This window comes from Aspergillus pseudonomiae (genome assembly GCF_009193645.1).
Source record: "Aspergillus pseudonomiae strain CBS 119388 unplaced genomic scaffold BDV37scaffold_62, whole genome shotgun sequence".
Classification (NCBI taxonomy): domain Eukaryota; kingdom Fungi; phylum Ascomycota; class Eurotiomycetes; order Eurotiales; family Aspergillaceae; genus Aspergillus; species Aspergillus pseudonomiae.
In genome coordinates, this window is record NW_022476054.1 from 1 (window position 1) to 26,383 (window position 26,383).

The following is a 26,383-nucleotide window of genomic DNA, read 5'->3' on the forward strand; positions in this document are numbered from 1 at the left end:
GCTGCTCCCGCCGAGTCTGCTGCCCCCGCTGCTCCGGCTGGGTCTGCTGCTCCCGCTGCTCCGGCTGGGTCTGCTGCTCCAGCGGCCCCTGCCGAGTCTACTGCCGCTGCTGAGACCCATGTTCCCGCCATTCAGCCTACCGCTGGTGGTTCCAGTATTCCTGGCATCCCTGCTCAGTCCAGCGCCCCTCTTATCAAGACTACCGCCCCTGCGGCTCAGCCCAGTGTCCCCGCTGTCCAGCCAACTGTTCCAGGTGCTAACGCTACCGCTCCTGCCGTGACCCCGAAGCCCTCCGCAAGCTCAGGCTTCCCTAAGTTCGCCAACTCGACCATCCCGAAGACCTCTACTTCTTCTAGCCAGACCACCGGCGGTGGAGGCTTTGTTGGCGGCGGTGGCGCTCCTGCCAAGCCAACATCTACTGGCTTCGCTCCCACCAGCCCCGGCTCCAAGCTCCTCATTCCTGGTCTCACAGCTGTTGCCAGCATTGCCATTGGCCTGATGCTGATGGTATAAGCGGCATTTCTTTCGACAATGGTGATTTCCGCTCCGAAGCAGTATCATATACAAGATGGTATTGCAGAGATATTAACGAAGCGGGACCATTTTATGATTTTTCTCCTTGACATATAGTGCTTTCCACCTTCCGGTTTTTCAAGGTTAAAGGCTTGAAATACTCTACCCTCTTTTCCAAAAAAAGAACATGGGGGAACTTTACTAGGGCGTTCGGGTTTGGCGTTTTAGATCATTTACTTAATCTTATAATAATAATAGATTGGCATTCACAATAACTCTCCTTCCACATGTCAAGCGTAGCCTGAAACGCAATTTCAACAGAGACAGAAACAAACAGATGTAACCAAACACTACAACATGCATTCTAACCCACAGAAAGAAGAGTAGATAAGAGAGAAAAAAAAAAAAAAACCTACTCCTCCCCAGGCCACGAATAAGCAAAAGGCAACAACTCCGCAATGCCAACAACCCTGGGCCCCTCTTCCCCCAAAACAATAACCCTAATGCCAGGCCACAAGTCCAACAAAACCTGCCGACACCGTCCACAGGGACTCAAGATACGCCGGGTATCCTCGACGGCCACGATATGGGTGAGCTCCTCGGCCCCGGCCGCGGCAGCATTCCCCAGGGCGACGAGTTCGGCACAAGGGCCGCCGGTAAAGTGGTAGACGTTTACGGCGGAGAAGACGCGGCCGTCGGAGGCGAGGACGGCGCTGGCGACGCTGTGCGTGTTGGAGGGTTTGATGCTGGTTATTGTTTTTGTGGCGGTTTCGAGGAGGGAGGCTTCTTGGGGGGTTAGGGTGGTCATTTTCTTTTGTTTTTGTTTTTGTTTTCTTTCTTGCTTTCCTTATTGTTGGTAAGGAGGGCTGGTTTAGTTTGGTTTGGAGGAGGGATTGGATTATTGTGGTCTGACGTTGGGCATTTCGAGTCGAGACTGAGTCGATTCTTATAACTTGACTTGGACTTCGTATTTTCGTCCCCGACACCCCGATTGGGTATAGAAGGTTTCTGGGGAATAAAACGATTCTGCCTACTGGAGGTTGCATCCATGGAGACCAGTGGGTCTTGACTGTTTATTTTTTTTTATTTTTATTTTTTTTTTGTGTTTTTCATATGATTTGTGTAGAAAGGGTAGTGGAGAGCGTGGGCTTGCTTGGACAGAGAGTTCTTTACGATATGTGGTGGTCTTGTGACTATACAACTTGCAAGATGAGAAGTGTCTACTCCGCGTATGTGCGAAGGATTTCTATGAAGCATGATAGAATAGAGAACAAAAGGTACTACAATCTCTATCAGTCATATCTAACGTAGCAATACCCCTTCTACTTCCAACACTCCACCTCCCCACCACCCCTCAGCACCGCAATCCGCATAGTAGCCAGCAGGTTCCTAGCCACGCGAGAATGGTCGTAGACGCCGCCGTTAAACAGCGCCGTAGCATCCTTCCCCAGCATACCCTTAAGAGCAGTCTCACCCCCAGGATGCTCAGCTAGGAACGCCCCAAGATCATGCACGACGCCCTCCACAACGACAAGCACCTGTCCCATCTCCACTCTCCGCTGATACTCCGTCCAATCAATGACAGGAAGCTCCTCCAGCGGCGTCCCCCAGTTTAGACGTTGTTTCTCCTCATCAAGCCGCTTGAACCTCTGTTGCAGCCGTGCCTTGGCGATCTCATCATACCGAAACCGCTTCAGGTCATCCGCTAACCCGACAAAGCCACACGCCCAGATAAACCACTTCGTCACATCAACCTGGTGCCACTCGATGCCATTCCGATAGTCCGACGGAAACTCATGATGGAAGTTATGAAACCCCTCGCCGAGGGTAATCAGCGCCGTGAGCAGATGGTCGCGCGGCGTATGTCGATCATCATACGGCTGATGGCCCAGATAATGCGCCAGAGAATTCACACAGAACGTAGCCTGATTGACAAAGAAAGCTCGCAGCACGCCAGCGTAGAGAAACCCACCCGTCCAATCGTTCCACCCCAGTCCGGCTACCAGACAAGGGAGCAGCCAGCCCATGCCGAAGGCAGCGAGGAAGTAGTACTTATGTTGCCAGACGACGACGGGATCGTGGTCGATATCGGAGAGGTTGATGCGGGCTCGCTTATTCTTTTCATTCCGTGGCTGACGGAGGAGAACCCATAGGATGTGCGCGTGGAGGAGGCCCTTGTTCACAGTGTACGGATCTAGATCGGTGTCTGTGTATCGGTGGTGGAGGCGATGCTCGCGCACCCAGAACCGGATGGAGCCTTGGAGACTCCCGGCGCCGAACGCAGCGAGCAGCCATTTCAGGGGGGTCGATGCTGTGTAGGATCTGTGCGCCCATAGGCGATGGTATCCTGTGGTGTTGTTAGTTTCTCTTTTGGCCTTTTCAATGCTCCAGGGTAGAGAGTGGTTTACCGGCAGTTATAGAGCCCAGCGACAATATGTAGTACACCGCTGACAGGACCAGAGTTTTCAAGATCAAAGGAACCCAAAGTGACTGGATAAAAGCCCATAGCGGGATGAGAACCAGCATGGAGAAATTGAACCATTGGATGCGTTGATACCACGGTTGGTGGTCTGCGAGGCTGCTTGTTGCCATTGTGAATCTATGACATTTTCTTGTCCCCTCCAAGCTCTACTCGGTAGAGACGCTTGCATTTTATAAGGGCCTATCTTGAATTGCTTTTTCTCATCGGAAAAAGAAATTCAGCTCAGCTGTCTTACCTTAAGTAAGGGATTCGGGTCACGCTGCATCTCCGGTCATCTTGTGTTAGTAATAGTGGCTGGAATGAAGGGAAACATGATCGTGGCTTGTTTGATTAGCATCCGATACGTCACATTTATTGGATTGGCTTGACCAGTCGGATTGCCTCCTTTGGACCCTATTTCAATGGCCATATGATAGACCACTGTGCAGTTGATCGAGTGATCTATTACCTACCATCGCTGACCTGACAATTTCAGGGCTTCTGGTCAACCAAATGATCTTGCGGTTTCAGATGTGTATGCAATGTGACTTTTGTTTTGTCTATATAGTGTGACTGCCTCAGGTAGTTAAAAACGGTATTTGGCAGAGATTACGAATGATTTCCACGAACAGAGAATGCTGGAAATGCTCCGTGCGAAGAAAATAGAGCAAGAATGAGCGACAGAGAAGACAGCTGACAATACCCCATCTTACCAGCCTACGACCTAGAAATCCAGTTCGTCCACTGACAAGAACAGCCCCCAGTTCCACCGTCAAAACCACCATAACCCGACGCACTCAAAACAGAATCAGACATGTTAAAGATTCCAGGTGCCGGGTTGACTAATTGACCGCCAAACCCGCGATCTTCCACTTGTAATTTCGCCTCGGTTGAATTGACATGCTGATCTGATTCCATACCGTAGCAGTACACCATCTTCTTCTTGATCGCGCCTCCATGCCGATCTAGAGTTATCGTTATCGGATACGGGAAGGAACCAGGGCGAACAAAGTCAGTAGCGGAGCTAGAGCCAGTTGGGTTGCTAGTTCCTGAGTGGGTGGGTGTTGGCGTTGTGCTAGCAGATGAGCTGTTACTGAGGAGGGTCTTTCCGGGACGAGTCCAGATCTGGACGAGAAAGCGTGTCTGAGCCCAGGTACACCTGACTCGGGCATGTGCTTTACTTGGGCCACCGTTGGCATCGCTTGTAAAATCATCGTTCTTGCTGTCCGTGAGTGGAGCAGATGATTCAAGGAAAATAGACCGGTCGAAATAGGTATAGAAGCCGTAGTGCTCGGTGTCCTGCCCGCGATTGTATAGTCGCACAGGCTGTGATTCAGGAAGAGGATAGAGCTCTGCGGCTGCAGCAGTGCCGTCGGAGTTAAGGTCTGGAGATGGGATGAGAGATTCTATGTCAGGAAACGAATTGTCTGATCTTCGTGACAGTTGGGAGGTGGACATCTGGAGAGGGGAGAGTATTGTCATGTAGAAGGGTGTCTGTTCGCCCGCATAGGGAACGATATTCTTATCAGTTGTATTGCCCAGGAACGTCTGGTCTTTCATGTCTGGCGGGGATGGCGATGGGCTGAACAGGTTCCCAGATCTTCTAGAAGCTTTGGCCTTGCTAGACTTCGACGCAACAGTCGTGCTATTTGGATATGTCCCATTGCGAAAACGAATCTCGACGCGAAAATTAGGTTGGTTTGCAGCATAAGGCTTGTTGGCTGACTGCTGTTCATTGGGCAAGGCGCAGCTCCAGAGGGTCGACGGCGTAATACAGCCCGAATTTTGCACTTGTGGCTCGGGCCCAGCAACGGTTGCAATGCCTGTAGGCATAGGTGGATAGCCGGTTAAATTCAGCCATTGCGACTGGACAGGTGTCTCGTCCCCCCTTCTGGTGAGCATTACAGCGAGGGTAACGGCGACCACCACAATGATAATGAAGAATGAAGCAATGGCCGCATACCACCGGCGCCTCAGTCGTCCTTCACGCCCAGGTCTCCCAAAACATCCCTTGTTGCTGAAACAACCCCTACCGCGCCATAGCCCACCAGCTTTCCTACCGACCGCATCTTCCTTCTCGAGCCTTCTTCGTCGATACTCAATTCTATTACTTTCTGTAACTGGATTCGTCATTGCCCCCCGCGTGATCGGAAGAGGATCCACACGGGGTGGTAACGTGGTGGGAGTGTTACGATGAGACGTATACACAGGCGCCGGGGTAGAGTGTATGTCAGATAGAGGGATTGAACCTGTCTTTGCCGTTGCTCGCTGGAAGCCAGGGGAGACAGGACCAGGAGATTGCGGTTGTGCTTGTGACTGCAATTCATGCTTTTGAGTCCCTTCGTTTGAGGAAGGAACTACTATGTACTGAGGTACAGCTCGTTCAATAGTAGTGGCGGGAGCAGAAGACGGTGCAGGGGTATACTGAATGTATACATTCGTGATTGGCGGCGGAACAGCGCTATTTTGCTGAGCTGGCTGAACGAAAGGATTAGTCTCAGCTTGATTGCCTGCTGGAGGTGCTGGTTCTCTGATAGTCTCTTCGGAAATTGGTTTCGTAGAATCCTCCTCAGGAGGGGCTCTCGTATCGCCTTTTGAACCGCTGTCTTCCTTTAGGCTCTCCACAGGGGTATTTGGCTGTTTGTCGACGACCGTTGGCGGAGGCAGGGAAGTTGTGGCAGGAATGACTATAGATTTTGAACCTTCAGGTTCTTTGTCAACGGGTTTCGGCGCTTCATCCACATCAATAAGCACACCTCTTTGACCCGAACCACTGTCTTTTGTGGTATCTGCACCGGGGACTGGAATTTGGTCTTTTGGAGTTATCGAACAGACATGGTTGATGCATTCGAAATAAGGCCTCCCGGTAAACAGCTCATGTGCACAAGCATGATAGTACTCGGCAGCGGCGCCCTGAACCGTTTGGTCGGGAACGACAAACGCTGCGCTACTCAGGCCAGTTGGCTCCTGGGTGTGCCAGTCGACAGCTTTCTCATCGGCGAAAGGGTTGTTTTGAGAAGGCTGCCAGTTGGAAATACCTCGACTGGCCATCGTCTCTTCCGGTGTATCAGGTGAAAAGTACGATACCTCCTTCTCCCACCACTCATCGCTTGATCCTGTCAAATCGGTGGCAATACTGGGAACAGGAGGTGGATGTACGTCGATTAGTGTTCTTCGACTAGTTATTGTGCTAGAACGACCCAATAAAGGAGACAGAAGGTATGTCCACCATCCTTGGGACTGGTGCCTCCTAGCTTCGGTATTAACACTCAATCGACTCATTCTGTCGATGCCACTCAAACGATCAAACGCTTTCTTAACACTTCCGTTGGAGCATGACCTTGAACGAAGCCCCGGCCGCGGTTGGATGTCTTCCTCGAAGACCGTACCCGTGGAATATGAACGTTGTCTCCTAGATGCCACAGATTGCCTTTTGAGAGTCTCTTGGTTCGTAACTTCACTCTTAGCCGATACATGCTCTGCTGGAATGGCGGGTACAGGGGGGATATCTAACTCGCTCTTTTCTATACATGGAGTGGGTTGGGAGTAAATGCTAGATGCGACTCTAGGAGGGTTGCAAACTTGGCTAAAACCTGCCCAAAAGTCATCCTCCTTTGCCGGGGTGACAACTATGGAGGGCGTGAGCGGCGTCTGCTGGGTATCTGCAATGTCAAGCTCTTTAGAATATCTTTTCCGCGAAACGGTGGGTTCTTCACGTGGCATGCTGAACCCAATCATTATCGGCCGGTCTGATGGAGATAAGTCGTCCTTGCCTCTCCGCTTTGGTGAGCCACTAGGCCTCCAGTCAAACAAGGAAGATCTTCTCTTGACTGGGTCTGAGGGCTCGTCGGGAAGTCTCTGGGATCTTTGAACCGTTCCTTTCTTCAGAATGCCCTTGACCTTCTGCATCGACCTTTCTTCGGCCCTTTCCTTTGGAAGGACCTTGAGATCATTTGGATCCACGAGCCCTTCCACCGGTATATCATCCCGGGGTTTCGGTGCTGCTAGCGAAAAATCGGTGACCAGATTCAATCCCACGGGCCGCTCAGGATTCTTCTTGACTGCTGGCTTCGGATCGCCCGCACTCTCTGCCGCTTTTTGCACGAAGTAGTAACTATTGGCTTCACGCACCGGCTCCTTGCCCTCCTGCCGTTGTTCGTATTCTACTTTGCGAGCAAATGGGTTCTGGCTGGACACTTTTGCCCCCAGATGATCGAAAGGATGAAGCTTTTCCACGTCTCGCTCATCTGGGGACGAAGAGATCGGTGTAACAACCTCTTCTGTGATTGGGGACGACAAGGGAAAGGTCGGGATTGCGGGAATCCGCAGCTCAGCTTGCGGCTTCTGGCGCTTCCAACCCATCGTCCTGTGCGCTGTCAATGGAAGCTGGCTTCTTAGAATACTTAGAACTGAAGTATTGGTGTGATCACAGGGTAACATACCTGAGTCAGATGTGTATATCAACTAGAACAAACCACTTCTCCACGGACCAGTAGAAAATGTCACGGACATAAGGGCGTGGTACCGGGTCTAATGGTCCATTCAAGCCGGGTATTTCATACAATAGACAAAGGGACACACTGACAATGTATTATCCCTGTCAACAAAGCATTCAGGAGAGTGAATGGGGGGATATCAGTCAATAAGACAAAGACAATAGCGGTACTTCAAAGCGACAACGTGAGCTTGTGTTAATCAGACGTCGGAACTATGCTTTCCAATCCTGATTTAAGAAAAGCCCGAGTATGTTTTCGGGGTCGAATTAGTAGTTGAGATGCGTAAATTGAATGAGAGACGGCAGATTGGGAGGAGAAGGAATATAATCACAACAATAGTGAGGCGAGGAAGTCATCCGATGAAAGAGAGCAAATTGGATGGGAAGACATTCGCTGAAGAAATAACTTACCTCAATTATTATTAGTCTCAGAGCTCATGCATCAGCGCTCAGGACCTCGATCCATTCTATTGGGCACCTCTCTTCTGCAGAATGCTAAATCTCCGTGCTCCATAGTACATGCGGGAGCTGATGATGTCTGAGCTACCTTCATTGGACGAGAAGCTCTGGTGACCCCTGCTAAATGCAGACCGGGGGTCCAAGTTCGATCAAGTATTGGCCCAAGGAAAGATGCAGGAAGGTTTGTAGCCGCCATGATGGAGTCGTGGGTACGGCGCTTATCCAAGACACTGAAGAAATGGCCGTGAAGCTCCCGGGCACCAATCAGGCGTCGCGAGATCTCCCAAGACAAAAATAGATCCGACACCGATGAACCCCAAACACTTCCAGTATACGTATGTATACACATTTATCGTCTGAAATCAATTGGACAGTAGATAATTGCTTTAGATGTACAATGACTCATGGAACACTCGTACCAAATTCTGGCGAAAAAGGTTGGCTTCGGTGGACGTTCAATCAATCAATTCACATTGGGTCCCAATAACCATTCAGGACGCTTCATCAACATAATAATCACATAGACCTTGGGGATATCAAATGAAACACCATACACACTCCTATTCCAAGCTGGTTTGCGCTTTTTCGTTTTGGTACACACGCACTATAAAGCACTCACTGCGTCAAAGTGAGGACAAACATAATGAACATACACTTCCCATATCCAAATCCAAATCCCAGATATCCCGTCTCCGATGCGAATAGATGAATCATGATGCGAAAGTTTATGAAGGAAAGAAAAGGGAGATAAAGACGTCGAGGCCAGGTTCAATAAGACACTGCGGCAGAGTGTCTGCCACTGAAGGACATCAGGAAAAGGCACGGCGATGGTGAGACGGAATGTTCGCGCTGAGAAAGAAGAAAAAAAAAGGGGGGGGACCACCCGAATAAAATCTACAAGAGAGCTACAGAAAAAAGGTGACGTTTCCGCGTTCAGGGCGCAAGAGGCTGAATGGAACAGGCTCAGGACCGACATACTCGTATCACAGCCAGGTCATAAAATAATCGCGTAGAATAGATTTCCTTTGTATTACCGTCGCTCATCGGTGTACTGCACACCTTGCATTGGTGCGACAGACCCATTCATCAGAGGCGGTAAAGTCCGTGGCTGCTCCTGCGTCATCCCGGCGCCCGGGGCGTAACCAGCAAACATAGCGCCATGTGACTGTCCATTAGCCTGCGGCGTGGCCATCGAATGATGCTCGAACATTGACTGTGGTCGTGATTGCCCGTTAGCTTGTTGCTGTTGCTGCTGCTGCTGATTAAGCTGGGCCCGCATGTCGTCCATTTCAGTCCGGAGAAGATCGTTCTCCCGGCGAGCGTTGCTCAGCATCTTCTCTAGTTGTCCGATGTATTCAATTGCTACCAAAGAGTTAGTATGGTAACTATATATAGACATAGGCAAATGCATATTTACCTCTCGTAAGAGTCTCCCATTTACTCGACTTGTTGTTCTGGCTTTGCGGAAGACGCATCCGCAGAGCCTCGAAGCAATCCTTCATCTCGCTACGGCGTTTCCGCTCCGCCAACTTATGTGTCACCCTCAGCTCAGGTGTCCTGCTGTATGGGGTACTACCGCTGTGTAGGTCGGCCTCTCCAATGAGTCCACGAACTTGCTTGTGCTGTAGCGAATGGTGGTGAACATTTTGAGGGAGTTCTGAAGCATGATTAGTAATTGATGACTCCCCAGACCAGCATATGCTGCCGAATATCACAGATTGACATACCGTGCTGACCACGAGGCAAACGGGAATCTGAGTAGATGCTGCTTGAAAATGACTCCGCCGTGCTTCCTTTTCTGCAAAACTGTGCGTTCGACTTTTCGGTCGTAGAAGAGATTGAATTGGACCGTGCAACATCCGGATCTGGGAAAGCGTATGCAAGACCAGCTGTGGGCGCCTCCGCATTATAAATTTCCGAGCGAGGGTTCGACGAGATCGCAGGTGCAGTGCGGCCAGCCGCAAATCCACGAGGTTCGCCAGCCCGTGGGCCCAAAGGGGAGAGAGGCTGCCCCCCAGAATACCGGGGGCCTCGGTATGTATTGTTCATATTCACATCCATAGATATTCCACGCTCCCGTTGTAACCCCGAGACAATCGATGTCTGCGACGCGTTCGTGCTATGATAGGGAGAGGCGGGGTTTATGGCAAGGGAGCTTATTCCCTGGTTCATCCGACTATCAATACTGCTTCGCCGTGACTCCGCGGGCTCTGCAATGCTACCTCTCTGAGATGGCGCGTCATAGTTCTGGTTAATGGAAGGAAGCGCTGGATTTGGCTGCGCCGAGCCAAAGTTCGGAGATGGCTGCGCGCCCGAGGAAGAAGGGGTGTTGGCGTTCGAATGGTCGTTGGGATAAGGAGATCGATCGGAGACCGTGGACACGCGATTGGGAGACGGCTGGGAGGACGTAAGGAATGAAAGAGAAGGGTAGTTACCAGTCCCGTTTGTCGCAGTGGAGTAGGTAGAGGATCCTGAACAAATCATGTCAGCACTCCATAACCAACAAAGGTAATGTGAACATTTTACTTGTGCTCTGAGGCATTGACCAATTCCCCGAATCGCGCTCGATTGTATTCAACGACACATTACCGGGCGACTTCTCCGCTGGAGGAGCGGCGGTGGTGGTCATGCTCGCTGTCAACGTCGATATCGAGGGGAGGGTCTGCGATGAAGATACTGTGGGGGTTTGGGGTCCATTGGTGGCAGGCTCCCACGGCCGATGTGTAAGTGTGGCTTCCATGGTCGATTGTTCACGGTATGCGTGCCAATGCGGAAAACGAAAAGGAATGGTGTTTTTGAACGAGCGTCCTGATACTGATTCTAGGATAGACCAAATTCGAGCGCACTTATCTCATGTTCCACGAACAGGTAGGCAGGTAGTCAGATGGGTCGAACTGTCGGTCTGATTTTCAAGACGATAGAATCTCTGTCGTCGCGAGAAATGATCCCAGAATCGTGTCACCGGCAGTTATTCCAGATCTCGACAGTGGCGATTTGCTGTCGCAGAAACGTCCAGAGAGCGTACCCCAGGTTGCTTCTCTATTTCCGAATACCCTGCAAAATACGCTCTGCAATCCAGAGCCCGGTTTAAGAGACCAAAAGACACTCTTCCCGTGATGTCTATGCGTGACTCGGCAATGCGACACGGATATCCGTCGACCAAGAACCAGTCGGACGTCGACCCACAAAATACAAAATCCACCACGCAGAGATTTTTTCACTGGCAAAAATTGAATTCAAGATTAGGAATCCGGAATATATAAGGACGTCGACGAGAAGTATGGGTTGTGAAGAGCAAGTCTGGGCGGGTAGTAGAGGGCGGACGGTTGGGGTGGTGGAAATAACGTGGAGGAATGACCGAAACCAAGTGTACTGTCGAAACACCGGGTGGAAAATTTGGGGGTTTTAAAAAAGAAAAAAGAAAAGTATTTCTAAATAAAATGGAAAAGCGAATTTTCTTCCCTTGAAAATAACAAATGCAATTTCACGTCAGCATGAGATGCGGAAATTAGGTACAGACGGTAGCAGGCAGAGCCAATAACGCCGGGCCATGGGTTCGCAGGTGATGAATCTCACAGACAGCAGCTTACCTTAAAAACGAAAGCGCAAACGCGCAGCGGAACGTGGCACGAAATCCAAAGGAAGAACAATTGGGCAGGAAGAAAGCTGTTTAGGGCAAAGATCCCGACCGATGATGGCCAGCAGAACTTTATTAAGACCGGCGGAAAAGTAGTATAGGCTTGCGCCGGGGGGGTGGTTGAAGACAGGAAGAGAGAGGCGGGGGGGACATTCAAGGGAAAGGAAGGAAGAGAGAAGAAAGTATTCCTCCAGAAGAAGAGACAAAATTGGTCGAATCAATTGTGAGCGTAAGGATAAGATGATGGGAGAGTAAGAAAGTGAGAGGGTAAAAGAAAAAAAAAAAAAAAAAAGAAAAAGAAAATTAAGAGAAAAAAAATTGGTTGCGAATAGGTAATAATAATAATAGCAACTAGGAAGAAGGAATACGGAGGAGGAGTGTACCTCAGACAGTGGAACTCGAAGAAGTTTGGAACTCGATCAAGTGGGAAGGACTAAGGCAGTCTAGTCGCGGAAGCTATAGGTGCTAATAGGTTGGGGCGGCAGTGGAATCGAGGATGGCTGAAAGAAAATGGAAATGCAGCAGACAGGTAAAAAATTACTGTGTCGGAGTTGATAGTTCCCGTACCAAGTCCCGTATTAAGACGCGAGACAAAGGGAAGAGACTCGTCAATATACTCTAACCCAGGCAATCAGAAACGTTTTGAAAAGGGATAAAGGTCCTGGATCATAATATTTGTTGGAAGAAGGGTTAAATCGATAGTAGAAGCAAAAATGAAAGAGGTTGAATCGATGTGGAAGGACGTATTATACTACTACCTAAACCGGAGATGACCGTCCCTGTAATCCACTGCCAGTCGCTTAGAGGAAGAGAAATAAAATAAGTCAAGAGCAAGAGAGTTGATCAGGGCTAAGAGGAGGATTTATGACGAGGTTGATTGACACATACGGTTCATCCCACTGGGAAATTTTAGATTTATGGGAGAAATTTAAAGTGGTCGTGACCGACTCTACGGAAACTTCAACACATGGTGCATGGTGCAGTCCCAAGTCACTCACACCCCCCCTTTCTTATCCAGATCAGGTACTGTACCATGCCATCATAAGTCAAAAAATAAAGTAAAGTAAAGTAAAATAAAATAAATAAAATAAAACGAAAAATGAAAAATGAAAACACAGAAGCATGCAACCCTGTACTGTCAGTGTTTAAGCCCTCTTGCCTATATTGCACACACGCTGTATACACACCGACAGTGGCATGCTTTTGGTTTCAATCCTGAAAAAGGAAACAGTCTCTACATATGTTTGACCAAATAACATCATATCGGAAGTCCTGATGTTGGCTCACCAACGGTTTGGTGTAACTGCCAAGCAGAATGGAAAGAAAGGAAAAGAAAAAGTAAAGAAGGGCACTGGAGAAGTTTTACCCGATTTATGCACTGGTACTGCCAGCAGTGAACACGAGGGACATTTTCAGGTGATTAGAGACAGGGTAAAGGCATACCAAACTGCATTCATATGACAGCCGCCGCGACCCTCGAACTGGCGGATATTGCGGGAGTAGTTACAACAGATATTTGGGGATCTACTCTCGGAGGAAAGACGGAAAAGAATACGGAGTAGATACTGAATAAAATCTATCAGGTAGTTGTAGTCTAGTCAAGCACTAGACCTCGAGAGAAGCGGCACTACTGCATGGAAATGGAACACAGGGGCCACAACCACGAGGCCGTCTTCTCTGGGGGTCAAACTCAACTGGGGGTACGTACCCGTACCCTCCTTGAACACCACCATCCATGGTTAACCGTCGAGCCATATTTTTGAGTCATTCAAGCATGGCCATTGAACAATTCCCCGACTTATGTCGAATGTCAGGTACCAAAGTTGAGATTACCTGACCATCCAATAGTAATTGAAATAAATACCCTGTTTGAGTTCGATACTATTCTCGACTCTCTTTTTCGCTTTCCTCCGTAAATGTTCGCGTCGACAGCGATACATACAGGCAATACATACAGATATACGGAGTACTCTTTACACATTTGGCTTGCTGCTGTAGGTGCCGCTATTTCTTGACATGTACAAGATAGTAGGTAAACAGTATATATATCCCTGAAGCTCGTCCTCGTTGTGTAGCCTTGCGATCCCCATCGCGGCGGAGGTAGCACCTTTTGTGATCAGACCCTGTTCATGTTACTCGGCATATATAGTAACGGTACGTGCGCTATCCAAGATACTGCACCTTCATCAGTCCAGATGATAATTCTTATCGTCACTTCTCGCTTATATTTCTCGATCGCTCTTTTACCTTCATCGGTTCTCCAGCTTCCCTTTTAAATCTCATAAAGTTTGGAACAGAATAGCCGAGAGATCTGCTCTTTTAGAGAAATTGTAAGGACTGATCTTGGCAATCCTCTTGTCGATCTGACCTGGCGATACAGTACAAAGACGGCTAGGGAGAGGGTCTTAGTGTCTAATTCTGTTTTTTTCCCTTTACTTTGCCTTCCCCCCGGCCCCACTCTGAATCTGCGTGTCCAGCCGGGGACTGGACATTGAAAGGACCAGAATTGGGAGCCATGCCAGCCGATGGAGGCTTAACTCAAAACAGGGTAGGGCCGGTTTGCCAGAACTTCCATCGGCCACGGGGGTCCCCACTTTTCAAGGTAGAAAGTTAAAGATCCATAATTGAACTAGTGGTCCAACGGGGGAAACTTTGTTGTGTGTCTGCCTGTTTGAAACTTAGCCCCGGGGAGGAGGGGGTGTTCTGCATAATGGGGGTGGGTGGGTTGGTGATGGAAAAGAAGTAAAAACGGTTTAGGAGGGGAGGGAAACGATCTGAGGAAAGAAATACGAAAACGAAAAAGAAAAGACCTTGAATCTATTTGCGGTTGCCCCTTTGGTGCTTAGTGTCAATTCAAAGCAGTAGCTTGGACCAACCGGGAAGTGGGGCCCAACATGGAAGGGGAGTAGATCCAGTCCGGATCAACGTATCAGAACGCCAGAAATCGCCATGGCAAATGCATCCTCCACGCCTGCAAAATGTCCCGTGGCCTGAAGAATTTCGGCACCTCAAAGTCCGTACCCATGGCGCTGGATGATGAAAGAACACGTTGTTGTATGGGTCAAACATTCCTCGGCGAGGGGTAACAATGCGAGGGATGGTACTGGACTTGGCAACACCAAAAGGTAAGGGAAGGTCTAATAACTGTCTGTCTTTCTCTTTTCCTTGGAGAATTAATTATTACATCATGGAACGGAGGTCTCCGCGTCATTGGAATTCGAAACTCGTTATACTTTTTACCCCGACAGCGTGTTTGTCTTAGTCGCATGGAATCATCCAACATGATGATTGTCATGGGGTGGACGATTGGACTATGCCTTAATTAATTCAGTACTACTATAATTATTGTTAAGCGCCGCGGATGTACACGATAAATTACGAGTCGATCGTATCCATGTTGGTCCGCACTTGATCTAGACTGCTGTAATAGCAATTAGCCACATAATCAGCACCCAACGTACTCCGTGTTTATGGAAGGAGTAAGAAACTAGTCTGGATAGTTTTTAATTTTCTGACCTTGAAAGATAATATTATGAGATTTATGAAAAGTTAACCAGTAAGAGGGAAAAGCATAAACTTATCATGGCTGGTATTCGTATGACATTAAGTGACTTGGGTCGTCGCAGGTTGGAGAAGGGTGGGGATTAAAGAAAATACAAATACAAATTAACAAGATAATACGTAGTAATGCGAATCCTTAGAGGGTTAACGGACATAAATAATAATACTGTGTAATAATAATCATAAGAACAACCCCATTCATACTAGTCCTTGACTCTCGGTCGGCCACGATCTCGATACAGACTGCTTTCACGTGGCCGCACTGAACGATCGTCCTCAGGGGTCCCACGGGCTGCGAACTATCGTCACCGTACTGTACTCGGTGGCACCCGGACGAGCGAAAAAAAAAAAAAAAAAAAAAAAGGACCTGGTACCTCCTTGCAGAAGCACAGGTCATTCAGAAATATGCTTCTGTCAGATCATTTTCCCTGATGGGATTTTAGACTCAGCAACTGGTTGGAATCTTGCTCAAGGATTCCCTGGTGCTTGTCTGCTAGAAGACAAGCTCAGGGTACCAGATGGTCGATGTTAACGCCGTTTGTGTGGGTTACTGTCCACTACATGTTGGTTGGTATACATACATACATATCATGCACATAGCGGGTAATATTATGTATAGATCATACAAGGTAGTATCACCTTGTACCAACGTGTCCTGGCAGCTCCGCACACGCCGAACCGATGCATTAGCGACCGGGGCAGTCTTCCTGGAAGGTGATAAATACCCTAGGATAATATAGCGTCGTATATGCCGACTAAAGGAGCTTAGGAGGGTAATATTTGGGCTCTATTTTTTGGGGAGATTTTCCCGTAAATCTCGCTCAATACTTCTCTCTCCCTTGCACCTGTTCCCAAAGTCCCAACCAGTCAAAAGAGTAAAAACCCCATTTGTCGAAAATGACGACAGAAAGAAGATGGGTGTTTTGACTTTCAGCGAGGGAAAACACATGGCAACCACGGTGGAATGATCGCCGCTAAGAAAAACTTGGTTTGTCACTCAAGGTTCTGGACTCCCTAGTATCCGTCGGTGCTCACTGGTCCAGCCACCAAGCAAGCCAAGAATCCAGGAAGAAAAGAGTGCGTGGTTCTAAGTCACTAGTTCAGTGTCTTGCTTATTTGAGGAGTATATTTTCTCAAGACAGAGAGTGTGTGAAGACAAAAAGAAGAGTGATGGAATGAAACGATGCTCATGCAACCATTCACCTCTTGATACTTCAGAATTAATTTACTTTTTCCTTTTCTTTTCTTAATCCTCTCATGGAGCACCTTAGACATCATCGTTGAGGAGATGGAACGCAGACACTTCCACCATGTCAGGAGGCGCCAATAGCCATGAAGCGAGCAGCTGCATTCATACAGTCTCATCACCCCGCTCGGGTGGAATGTGACCATCAGCATGCATGCATACTATGTGCAGATAGGAATTGAACCGGGGCATGATCGACTACTTTGTCCATCCCTCCTTCCTGCCCTTGCCTGCCAAGGTTTGAAGATGGATTCAGTACTACTATCCGGGCTATGGTAGTATTCACTACTTTGGATCTCCTCCAAAGCCCAAGTAGCCAAGCCATTGTCATATCCACCATGATGGATGATCGCCAGGCTAGTCTCATCCCTTCCTGTCCACATGGAGCTGGAAGTGTTCAAATGATGTGGCGTCTTCCGGTGGGATTGGCGCTTCGCCGATTTCTGGCATGGCCATGGTTAGACAGGTGTTCCTTCCCAACGATGCCCTTACTCATGTCTCTACGGAGCTTTGGAAGCAGATTCGGATTCATTCACACAATGTGTCAGACAATGAAACAATATTCCAGATTATGTAAGAAACATGGTCAATGGAACAACAAATGCACAGTCATCCGCTAGTCAGACAATCGGTACCTTGATCAGTCTGACATCCCGTTATCTCAGCCCTTTTTTTCGTCTGGGCGTGTATCATCTGAACGGACGATCATCTTCTGTATTTCTCTTGTCGGCAACAGTACCGAAGCTAACCTTTCCGGTTGATTACTTTTCTTTTCTTTGTGTCATTTTGGTTCCTATTTTAAATTATTGTTCCTTTCCTTTTGTCTTTGAAAACTTAAGGTCCACATAGTCGAGAAAAGACCGGCCGGTGCTAAAGGACTGCAGATCTGACAACAAGCCCCCCCAGTTAGCGCAGGGAACCCACCAAATCAGATTCCCCACTCCGACGCCATGGTGGTATGAGGTACAGAACATGCCCACGGAGTTTTTTGTACCATTCGACTAACTCCAATTGGGAGCAATGACTGGGCTAATTCCTGCACCACATTCGCCTCAAAAATCTGCCCTGTAACCCCGAGCCAGAAAGCAATTGGGCAAGCATGTCAGGATGACACGGCACCATCATCCACCATGCCGGTGGAAGGCCCGTGTTGCTTGTGCAACAATTATGCCTCCCCCTTATCGTCTCTGCCGCGTGCTCCTCACAATATCTTTTCCCCGTTTGGTGTCGATGGACCGTTGGAATTAGTCCTGGGCGGGACAGAGATACTCGATCGCCCGACATAAAATAGATATACATAGATAGACGCATGCAATGACCCACACGAGGTGTGCCTCAATTTCAGGCGGTTTTCTGTTTCCCTTGGCAACCCCCTGTAGCACTCCCGTCTCGGACCCGATTACCCGATTACAATCTCTGATAGAGCGACAACAATGCCGGCGAGGGGGAAAAGTCTCGGCCGTGACAGCTTGGAGCGGGGTGAAATTGCATCGGGATCAACCTCATCGGAGCGAAGCTATAATTGGCTAAATAATCACACTGTGGTGATGTCCGTTATGGGGCTGCAGACCTCATGTGTGTGACAGGGCAGGGATATCGGGACGAGTTAATATCCCAATTATCGACTCTCTGGGGAGATGAGAGCAAAGTCTGCTCTTCCCTCCACGCCCGAGGAGGAGGGGGGGGGGGGGGGGATATTCCCCTGTCTAGCGCCATGTCCCTGACACGCTAATTGGGTACCACTTCTGCCTTGTCATCTACTTGAATAAGGTGATGAATTGTGGTGCATCAACGACCTGCCTGTCTTGGTATAGGCCCACTTTTAAGGCTTGCACATGGGTCAACACGGAGCCAGGTGGTCATGACTTGCCGAGTTTAGAGTCGCGCTGAGCTTGCGTCTCTAGTTGCGATAAATACTCCGTTAGCGCTTTACTCCCTGTCATGGAGAGTACTCAGCTAGACGCTGACGTTCGTTTTTTTCCACTACTGAGGCGGTGGGATGAGTGTGTGGTGGGATTGGTCACTCCGCGAAGAAAAAGCGAAAACTATAGTGGCCCTGACAAGAGGCCTTGGTCTGGTCATACGTGAACACCTATACTGGCACTACGCCGTGTCAATAGATAGCAAAAAGAGAAATGGTGAGGTCGTGCCCGGGATCGAACCGGGATTACAGGAATCAGAATCCTGGGTGCTAACCATTACACTACACAACCACTTGTTGTGGCAGCTGGGGAGATGTTAGTACTATGAGTCTAGACTCTTATCTCCAGTGGTAAGGAAAAAAGCAAAAAGAAACGCGAGGTCGTGCCCGGGATCGAACCGGGATTACAGGAATCAGAATCCTGGGTGCTAACCATTACACTACACAACCCTTGTTGTGTGCAGCGGCACCGATTCTGACCTCTAGAGCCAAAACTGCATGTTGAATACGTAGTTCATGTAGAAGACACGTTGGTTTTAGTAGATACTTGGTGCACACTATGCTGTAGCCGCTATTCTACGACAGCAGGGTTTTTGCCTTGCTAGCCTCGATGGCATGGAATCATACGTTTAGGGGTAGATAGCTTCCTATAACTTACCCCGATAACATGGCGCATGATTTGATCACCTCTGCGTAGAATGTACTGGCAGTAGGTGTGGCAGAAGGTATATTGCTCCCATAATTTGGACAGCTTAAGAAGTGTTTATGTGAATGGTTGTTTGATTCAAATTTCTTACTGTGCTGTTGATATGTGACAATTACTGTTGGCTCGGTAAAGGTTAAATTAGCTTTAAGTTATTGCCTTGTTCCTTAGGATCACTAAATTCATAGTTATAGTCTATAGAATAATTGATGATTGGGCTTGTATTAATAACTAAAGTCTTTCTTCTATTTGGGTGGTATTTATTTTTCTTGGGGACCAGAGTTGCGTTTAGACTGATTGAACTGCTGGTACTGGCTACTAGGAACACATTAGTACCTGAAGTACTATTGTCAAGAGCATGGTCTCGCCATATAACTTCTAGGTACTCCGTACATTACGTTGGGATGCGATGGATGAGACGAGTCCGGATAATCAGCTGTTTATCCAGTCAATTTACAGGTATACCCCCAGCACATTTTGTATGAGTGGTATCATGCTAAAGTGGCGAGATTGAAACCTTGCGGTCTACATAGTTGGCTGGGGCCTTTCAGCTGCCACATAGGGGCTACCAGTTTTATTTACTGGTCACGACTAGGGGTCGTAATAAAGACATGACCAGCCCTAGTTTGGTAGATCTGCAAACTATATAGTGCTACCGTGTACAGGTGAACACCACCACTTGATAGCTCTCAAACAGTCACTTTGCTGAGCCATCCCGCCCTTCTAGTTAAATGCCCCCACCATCTAGAGCTTGCCTACTCTGTCAACCAACGCCTCCTTTCTACCTGTGGTCAGTCAGGGGATCTACGGAGTAAACGTCTTGTCCGATGGGACGCCACGCGGAGTCAGTGCGCCCCCGTCCATTATATGATTCCTCACATTTCATGCACTTACCAGCCTTGGCGACCTTTCTTGGGTATGCTATGATGGGGCATCCCGGTATTTACTTCCGATAGCCAGAACATGGACTCTGGTCATGTCAAATAAGACTCTGGTGCGGAGATCCCTTCTCTGTGTACAGCCTGGACCGCCGGCCCTGGGGTTTGGAGATGCATCAAACAACGACATCTAGGTGTCAACATCCGTCAAGTTGCTAACTGTAGCTTGGTTGTTTTATGGTTCATCGCTCGGGTAACCTAGGGAAGGTTTCCAGTCCTATGCTTCGTATTATTGTGGAGGCTATAGCATGTATTCGTCGCTTGGAATCTGTCCTCTTCTTGACGATGTAGGAGGTTAGTACCCACAGGTGCGACCTGCTGCTTGGTCTACTAGTGTTTCCCTGGCTGCATGTCATTGTATTCCAGGTTTCATCCGGGTAGGTGATATCGTGGAGGGATCGTGGCAATAAACATAATATGGGGTCGAGTGTATACATCTTGTCTGGGTCTTGAGCCAGTGCTGGTGAGTTGACTGATTCATGTATATATTTCAGGCTGGATGGGACCAACCAACAGAAATACGCTGGAAAAGATTAACATACGCCTGCAACGTTTGCAAGTCTAATGTCTAAAGTAGACTTGATTATGTATACATGGCCCACAACCCAGCCATACCAACTTTTGATTATATTCCTTATGATACTTGAGCTGGCATTGATAGTGGACTGTCAATATATTGATTATGTATTTTTTTTTATATATCATTTTAAGTATCAACTTCTCAACAACCAGCGGTTGTGTAGTGTAATGGTTAGCACCCAGGATTCTGATTCCTGTAATCCCGGTTCGATCCCGGGCACGACCTATCTTTTTTGTCTCCCTCCCATGGTCCTTACCCGGGAGACACTATATCTTTTACCCCCCCCCCATACTTCGCTGCCTCTTTTTGACACCTACCCTTATCCGCAGAGCTGGCAGGCTGATCCCTACGGCTCTATCGCGCCATGGACCCGCAATTCGCGTATACCATCTTCACCCAGATCTCACCAATGCAGAATGCCCACGATCCAGCCCTGAACCTAGATATATTACAATATATCAAACTGTGGGTGACGCACTGCCAGTAGCAGAGTATCATTGAATTGCTATCTCTATACACCAACTCGCCACACCCTTACCTCCTCTCTACTCTTATTTCCTTGGCTGGTATAGCTTGTGCTGTATGACTACGGGTTATCTGTCCATGGTCCCAGACAAGTGTGCCCTGACATTTTACTAGTAAATACTCCAGCACAGCTGTCAGATTACTCCCTTCTATACCACCCTATCCAGACCTTTATACCGCACCAGACAGGGTTTAAGGAACCAGCAGTACCGTCCTCAGCCCTGACAATACACCACCATCACACTCTAGCCCCAAGTACTAGTCTCACCATTCACGAACACCCCAGATCGGACATGAATGGATGAAAACTGGTCAGACCATATACACCAACACTAGAAAGGTAGACACATCTAAAGAAGACCTACCACAACATAGCCCTGAGTACGACCATACCAGGAGACCTACCCTCGACGCGGAGTGTGGATAATCTTTAGTATCTCAATGTTACCCGTACCCGTAAGCGGATTTACTTCCATTGTGATATGTTGGTAAAGGCCCGGCTATGTCAATTGTCTATACATCAAACCAAGGAGAGAATACACAAGGAACTGAATTCGATGGTAAACGCACAGCCTAATAGTCGAAGAGACGGTGTGACAGCCAAGAACCATGTTAAATATAGAGCTATCAAGCTGAGATACAGACTACCCTGGACGACTCCACCGAGCAGTCATTGATAGCCCGGTGTGACATGCCACCCTAGGAGAAGACAACCGACTCATGTTAGATAGACACCACACTGTATGCATACTGACCAGGAAAAAAGAATCTCATCAATCACTGCTGGGGTGATCATTCAAAAGGCAAAAAAAGAAAGCCAGGTCGTGCCCGGGATCGAACCGGGATTACAGGAATCAGAATCCTGGGTGCTAACCATTACACTACACAACCGCTGGTTGTTGAAGGGACTTCACTTTTATGGTATACTAAGGTGGACAAGCTGTGGAAGCTTGTAAGTTCTACAAAACTACCCGATGTTGGACTATATTTGTTGACAATAATGTCGCAGATGAAACCATAATGCGCCCCTGTGAATATACTTCCATGCATGCGGTCCAGTGATTCGTAAATTTGCAAATGAAAGGATCAACAGAAGTCCACCACAAACTTAGTTTCCACCTTAAGCTGAAGTCAATGCATGCTTACATCCATCGGTACACAGCTAAACTAGTGTTAAGTGGGGGTGTTTCACAGTCCAGACTTTGTTGTGTAACTTACTGGTCGGGCTTGTAATGATCTAGATGCTGGATGGGGTTATTGTAAAACAGCCTGAATGTGTAATTCATGAGAAATGTACGACATGAAGGAGAATATGTTGCCGCCTGCTTGTGAACTAAGTTGGAGATGCATATGGCCTATCGTCGTGGCTGTGTGCATTGAGGTAGCCCGTTGGCTAAGCCACTTAAGCGCCTGCTCGGTTCTATAGTTGGGATACAGATTTCGCCACCGGAGATCGTCATGTACTGACTAGGACAGTGAATCCATAGTAGGCAGCAATCATTTGGCCGCTGCAGGAGTGAAACATTCAGTCTATTTTTGTCATTTGGGTGGTGCCCAATGCTTGATTCGTGAAGATAGCAAAAGTCATTGTATATACAAACGGACAAATGAGATTAGCCAAAAGATAACATTTTATTCCTCGTCAGCTTCCATCTCGTCGTCCTCGTCTTCGTCGTCGTCATTAAACTCCACACCCATCTCACCGGTGATATCCCACCGATCTCCCTTGGCGGCAGCGCTGACGTACTTGACAAACTTGAGGGTGCCGCTGTCGCGCAGGACAATGCTCAGTCGGTTCCAGCCGGCAGAAGTGCTGAATAGGATACCGTCATCTTCATCCGCGGCGGCAGAACGGTAGATGGCTGCGTCGCCCTCCTCCTCGTCGTCCCCAGCCATGTAGAGCTCGTAGCCACCCACGGCGGGCTCCTCAGCGTCACTCTTAGGCTCCTTCTCCTTAGGCTCGGCCTTTGGCTTCTTCTCGGACTCATCGTTCTCGCCCTCTTCATCATCATCCTCCTCCTCTTCGTCATCCTCTTCCTCATCACCCTCCTTCTCCCATCCTGGTGTAGGGGTCAGGGACAGCGTGAACTCCAACCGAGGCTCTTCACCATCGTAGCCGCTGGCTAGAGTGTAGTCTTGTCCGCGGCGGAAGCGGCGTGCCATAAAGTCGTAGCTTGTGAGACGTTCCGCACCGGTAATGGCGGCGAGCCATTTGCGGAATGCAGGGGAAGGAAAGACGTCGTTGAGCAGCTCCTGAAGGGGACTCTTCTCGTCCTGTGCAGCGGTTGAATGCTGCAAGAACATGTAGCGCTGCTTGTGAGGGGGGCGGGCGACAGTCCATCCGGTCTGTGCCTGGATCTCATCTGATGATTGAGGAAGTGTCTTTTTCTCCTGCTCCTCGATATATTCTCGCACGCGGGCAGAGAACTTCTCTGACAAGAACTGTTCCAAGTTGAGCGAGGACTCGTTGGTGAATGTCTCCGACATCTCCTCCGCGATATCTGGGGTGAGATAGGATGGTGCGATGTATTGGATCAAGAAGTTGAGATCGGCCTCGGTAAATTCGCTGCTGGGTTGCTCCTCCACTTTGCCTTTGCCTTTACCCTCAACCTCTTGCGACTCATTCTCGCACACGACCGTCTTAGGTTGAGGGAGGTCGTAGATGTCACCGCGTCCCTGAAGCTGAGCGAGACTGCTCCGCTCGGCAAGCTTTTCCTCTAGGCCCTCCTCGTAGCCGTCTTCTCCCTTCTGGGGAATATGGAACCATCCACTGATGGCCATACGCACCCGCTTCTTCGACCTGTCCTCACCCTCCTTGTAGTGGTAAACCTCCTCGACGTCATGGAAACTCTCACCAGGCTGAACGGTGAAGAAGCTCAGCTGGTTGAAGGCAGGCGGGATGCTGAGACTGAAGTCGGGACTGGGGATCTTGACGTCCTCACCCTCTGCATCCTTCTTCGTGGTCGTGGGGTACAGGCGCAGTGCACCACCCCATTCCGCCTGCCAGGGGGTGTCGGGATCAGTCAAATACAAGATGTAGCTGACACGTCTGCTTCCAATGACATCGTCATGGCACAGAAGATGGCATCCCTCGTTGTAGATGTTGATAGCCATATCGGTCTTGCGACCACTCAGCTTGCCCGAGCCAGTCACGGACGACAGGTACTCACGGAAGCGGGCGGAGTACATGGCGTCACGAAGCTTCAGCAGGGAGGGGAGTCGCGACAGGGATGCATCGTCCAGGCCATCCAGGTTCGCCAAATCTCCGGACTGGAAGATCTTGTAGATATCGGTCTCTTTCTCGGTGAAGTCCAAGTGTTCTTGGATTTCGTTGCGGACCGCGCGCAGCAAGGAAGGCTCGATTAAGGGATGGATGACTCCATGCTTGTACCTTGATTGATGATCAGCATTCTACACATGTGGTTTTTTTCTTTATTTTCGATGTGTGGTTGCGAGAACTCAGGTGTCGACATACGGTGCGGACTCGGCGTATTGCTCGGTATACTTCTGCTGCTCCGAGGGTTCAAACAGACCATCGCGGAAGCGCGCAGCGGCTTCTTCGCTCGTCAATGCCCGTCTCTTGGAATCTGGCTGGTCACTGCCGCCCAGCGATTCTCTTCCTTCAGTCTTGCGCTTCATATTGTGTGATGTGAGGGGATTGGAAAGAGGGGAAGACGGAGAGAATATCGGCCTGATTAGGTTTGGGAGAGTCTTTTTTTTTCTCCTCTATTTTTTGGGCGGTGAGTGGTTCAAAGGCAGCGATCAGGCCACAAATCAGGCCATTTTCAAGAGTCAAATTAATTACTTGATATAATTTTGTTATTTCTTAATTAATATGAATAAAAAAAATACTACTACAGAGAATTCTCTTCTTTGGTTATTTTTCTGGTGAGAAGATCTGATTTTTGGTAGGTTCAATAATGTTGATAATGTGAGTCTCAACAATTACTAACTGGTCTTTTTTACATGGATAGAATTTAATAGAATATACTTGTAGGTTCGTAATGACTATAAAAATTACTAAAAATAACTGTTGCCCTACAATAGAAGAAGCATCGCATCGAAATGTGTACCTGGAAAGTTGAGGGTTAAGTTTTGACTAAGAGGATTCAATAACTGGAGGGCGCCTTTTAAGACGTCATCAGCCGATGAGCATAAACAACATCAATCAATCAATCATCCACCACCGCCACAACCACAACCCGGCCACGCGTTCATCGTTTTTATTCTAGAAATCACACAGAATAACCCTAATCTTAGCGTCCGACATCCACATCGACAACTCAGGCACCATGCAGCCCACTCAGGACAATGAAAGCAATCCGAATGATCGGCCAGGGACTCCACCGCGCCCGCCTTATTCCCCCGTAACTCCGGTCTTCGCTCATCTGGCCCCAGTCCTAAACGCCTCCACGCCCAACGGTGCGCCATCACATCCCATTGTTCCCCCGGCCTCGTCGCCGTCGCCAACGAGTCGCACTGGCGGTGCAGCGGCCTCGCTTCCTACGACACCGGCCGTCTTTGCGCCGGAGCCTGCTGCCGTGCCGATCTCGGAAAGCGAGAACCCCGATGCGATCGCGTTGCGGTCCACCATCTCGATACTACAGCTTCAGAAGCAGCAGAGTCTGCGCGATATACGGACACTGGACCGACTGAAGCAAGCGGCGGCGGCCGATCCCGAGGGGTTTGCGCGCGAACTGGCGGCGGGAAATCTGTCCGCGAAAGACCCGGGAGGTTTCGTGAATTTCACGCATGATGAGGAGGACGAGGATGATGAGATGGGTGATTCGAAGGAAGGAGACGCATCAGGCCTGGGGACCATACCTACCCCACAGAACGTGGTACGCATGCCACCGATCAACTGGAACAAGTATCAGATCGTGGGCGAGCCGCTGGACCGGATGCACGAGGATCAACGACAACGTCCGTCTCCCGGGGAGCCTAGACGAGAGGAACCTGCGCAGCGGGCGCCGGAGCATGTTCTTGCGTCACCGTACCGACCGTTAGTAGATAAACTAGAGAATCCGGACAAAGTAAGAGGAGCCAGTAGGAACAAGAAAACATAAAGATTGGAGAAGAGAATTCTGTGATTGGTGAAGCTAGACTCTATGGTACGGTCTCATGTGAAAAGGTTTCACTTTGAGCAATTAACAACGGTAGCGTTCATTCATCGTGTCTTGATTACATGGGAGAAAGACAAGCAAGAAGACAATGATGTATGCCTGCCGGTCTGTTACATGTCGCGCTGCGAATGTCAAACTAAGTTAGGGAACTTTCGGTCTAGCCGGGTGAAAGAAAGCCATGCCAGCCTACCACAGCCGGCTGTGGAGACTAAACGGAGGGG

The 26,383-nt window shown here is 48.9% G+C and overlaps 8 protein-coding genes and 4 non-coding genes across 12 annotated transcripts; 3 read left to right on the top strand and 9 right to left on the bottom strand.

The window, feature by feature from the left end:
• Positions 1–15: 15 nt before the first annotated feature.
• BDV37DRAFT_285535 (uncharacterized protein) lies at positions 16–513 on the top strand (the record flags this gene model as incomplete). Its single annotated transcript, XM_032087752.1, has 1 exon — positions 16–513. A coding segment is annotated over one exon (498 nt), but the record flags the coding sequence as incomplete, so codon positions are not given.
• A 412-nt stretch (positions 514–925) lies between these two features.
• On the bottom strand, positions 926–1,405 carry BDV37DRAFT_177578 (cytidine deaminase family protein; the record flags this gene model as incomplete). Its single annotated transcript, XM_032079434.1, has 1 exon — positions 926–1,405. Exon 1 carries the CDS (start codon positions 1,319–1,321, stop codon positions 926–928), a length of 396 nt encoding a protein of 131 aa, XP_031938833.1. The 5' UTR covers positions 1,322–1,405.
• Positions 1,406–1,834: 429 nt separating this feature from the next.
• BDV37DRAFT_177587 (acyl-CoA desaturase) lies at positions 1,835–3,398 on the bottom strand (the record flags this gene model as incomplete). Its single annotated transcript, XM_032079435.1, has 2 exons — positions 2,922–3,398; positions 1,835–2,860 (listed from the first exon to the last, which is right to left on the bottom strand). Exons 1-2 carry the CDS (start codon positions 3,103–3,105, stop codon positions 1,836–1,838), a joined length of 1,209 nt encoding a protein of 402 aa, XP_031938834.1. The 5' UTR covers positions 3,106–3,398.
• Positions 3,399–3,691: 293 nt separating this feature from the next.
• Positions 3,692–7,336, bottom strand: BDV37DRAFT_285538 (uncharacterized protein; the record flags this gene model as incomplete). The annotated part of the gene is made up of 1 exon (XM_032087753.1): positions 3,692–7,336. The coding sequence occupies one exon, from the start codon at positions 7,334–7,336 to the stop codon at positions 3,692–3,694; it is 3,645 nt and encodes a 1,214-aa protein (XP_031938835.1).
• Positions 7,337–8,288: 952 nt separating this feature from the next.
• BDV37DRAFT_254507 (putative HLH transcription factor (Hpa3)) lies at positions 8,289–11,146 on the bottom strand. Its single transcript, XM_032082641.1, has 3 exons — positions 9,656–11,146; positions 9,346–9,585; positions 8,289–9,290 (listed from the first exon to the last, which is right to left on the bottom strand). Exons 1-3 carry the CDS (start codon positions 10,410–10,412, stop codon positions 8,959–8,961), a joined length of 1,329 nt encoding a protein of 442 aa, XP_031938836.1. The 5' UTR covers positions 10,413–11,146; the 3' UTR covers positions 8,289–8,958.
• On the bottom strand, positions 8,405–9,054 carry BDV37DRAFT_177592 (uncharacterized protein). Its single transcript, XM_032079436.1, has one exon. The coding sequence runs from the start codon at positions 8,902–8,904 to the stop codon at positions 8,533–8,535; it is 372 nt and encodes a 123-aa protein (XP_031938837.1). The 5' UTR covers positions 8,905–9,054; the 3' UTR covers positions 8,405–8,532.
• A 7,367-nt stretch (positions 11,147–18,513) lies between the features above and the next one.
• BDV37DRAFT_t166 lies at positions 18,514–18,585 on the bottom strand. Its single transcript has one exon. It is a non-coding gene; the product is annotated as a tRNA-Gln (tRNA).
• An 86-nt stretch (positions 18,586–18,671) lies between these two features.
• On the bottom strand, positions 18,672–18,743 carry BDV37DRAFT_t165. The gene has a single exon. It is a non-coding gene; the product is annotated as a tRNA-Gln (tRNA).
• A 1,924-nt stretch (positions 18,744–20,667) lies between these two features.
• BDV37DRAFT_t162 lies at positions 20,668–20,739 on the top strand. The gene has a single exon. It is a non-coding gene; the product is annotated as a tRNA-Gln (tRNA).
• A 1,119-nt stretch (positions 20,740–21,858) lies between these two features.
• BDV37DRAFT_t164 lies at positions 21,859–21,930 on the bottom strand. Its single transcript has one exon. It is a non-coding gene; the product is annotated as a tRNA-Gln (tRNA).
• A 104-nt stretch (positions 21,931–22,034) lies between these two features.
• On the bottom strand, positions 22,035–24,803 carry BDV37DRAFT_254517 (oxidative DNA demethylase). Its single transcript, XM_032082642.1, has 2 exons — positions 24,515–24,803; positions 22,035–24,430 (listed from the first exon to the last, which is right to left on the bottom strand). The coding sequence occupies exons 1-2, from the start codon at positions 24,676–24,678 to the stop codon at positions 22,672–22,674; spliced, it is 1,923 nt and encodes a 640-aa protein (XP_031938838.1). The 5' UTR covers positions 24,679–24,803; the 3' UTR covers positions 22,035–22,671.
• A 231-nt stretch (positions 24,804–25,034) lies between these two features.
• BDV37DRAFT_177676 (uncharacterized protein) lies at positions 25,035–26,383 on the top strand. The gene has a single exon (XM_032079438.1). The coding sequence runs from the start codon at positions 25,332–25,334 to the stop codon at positions 26,103–26,105; it is 774 nt and encodes a 257-aa protein (XP_031938839.1). The 5' UTR covers positions 25,035–25,331; the 3' UTR covers positions 26,106–26,383.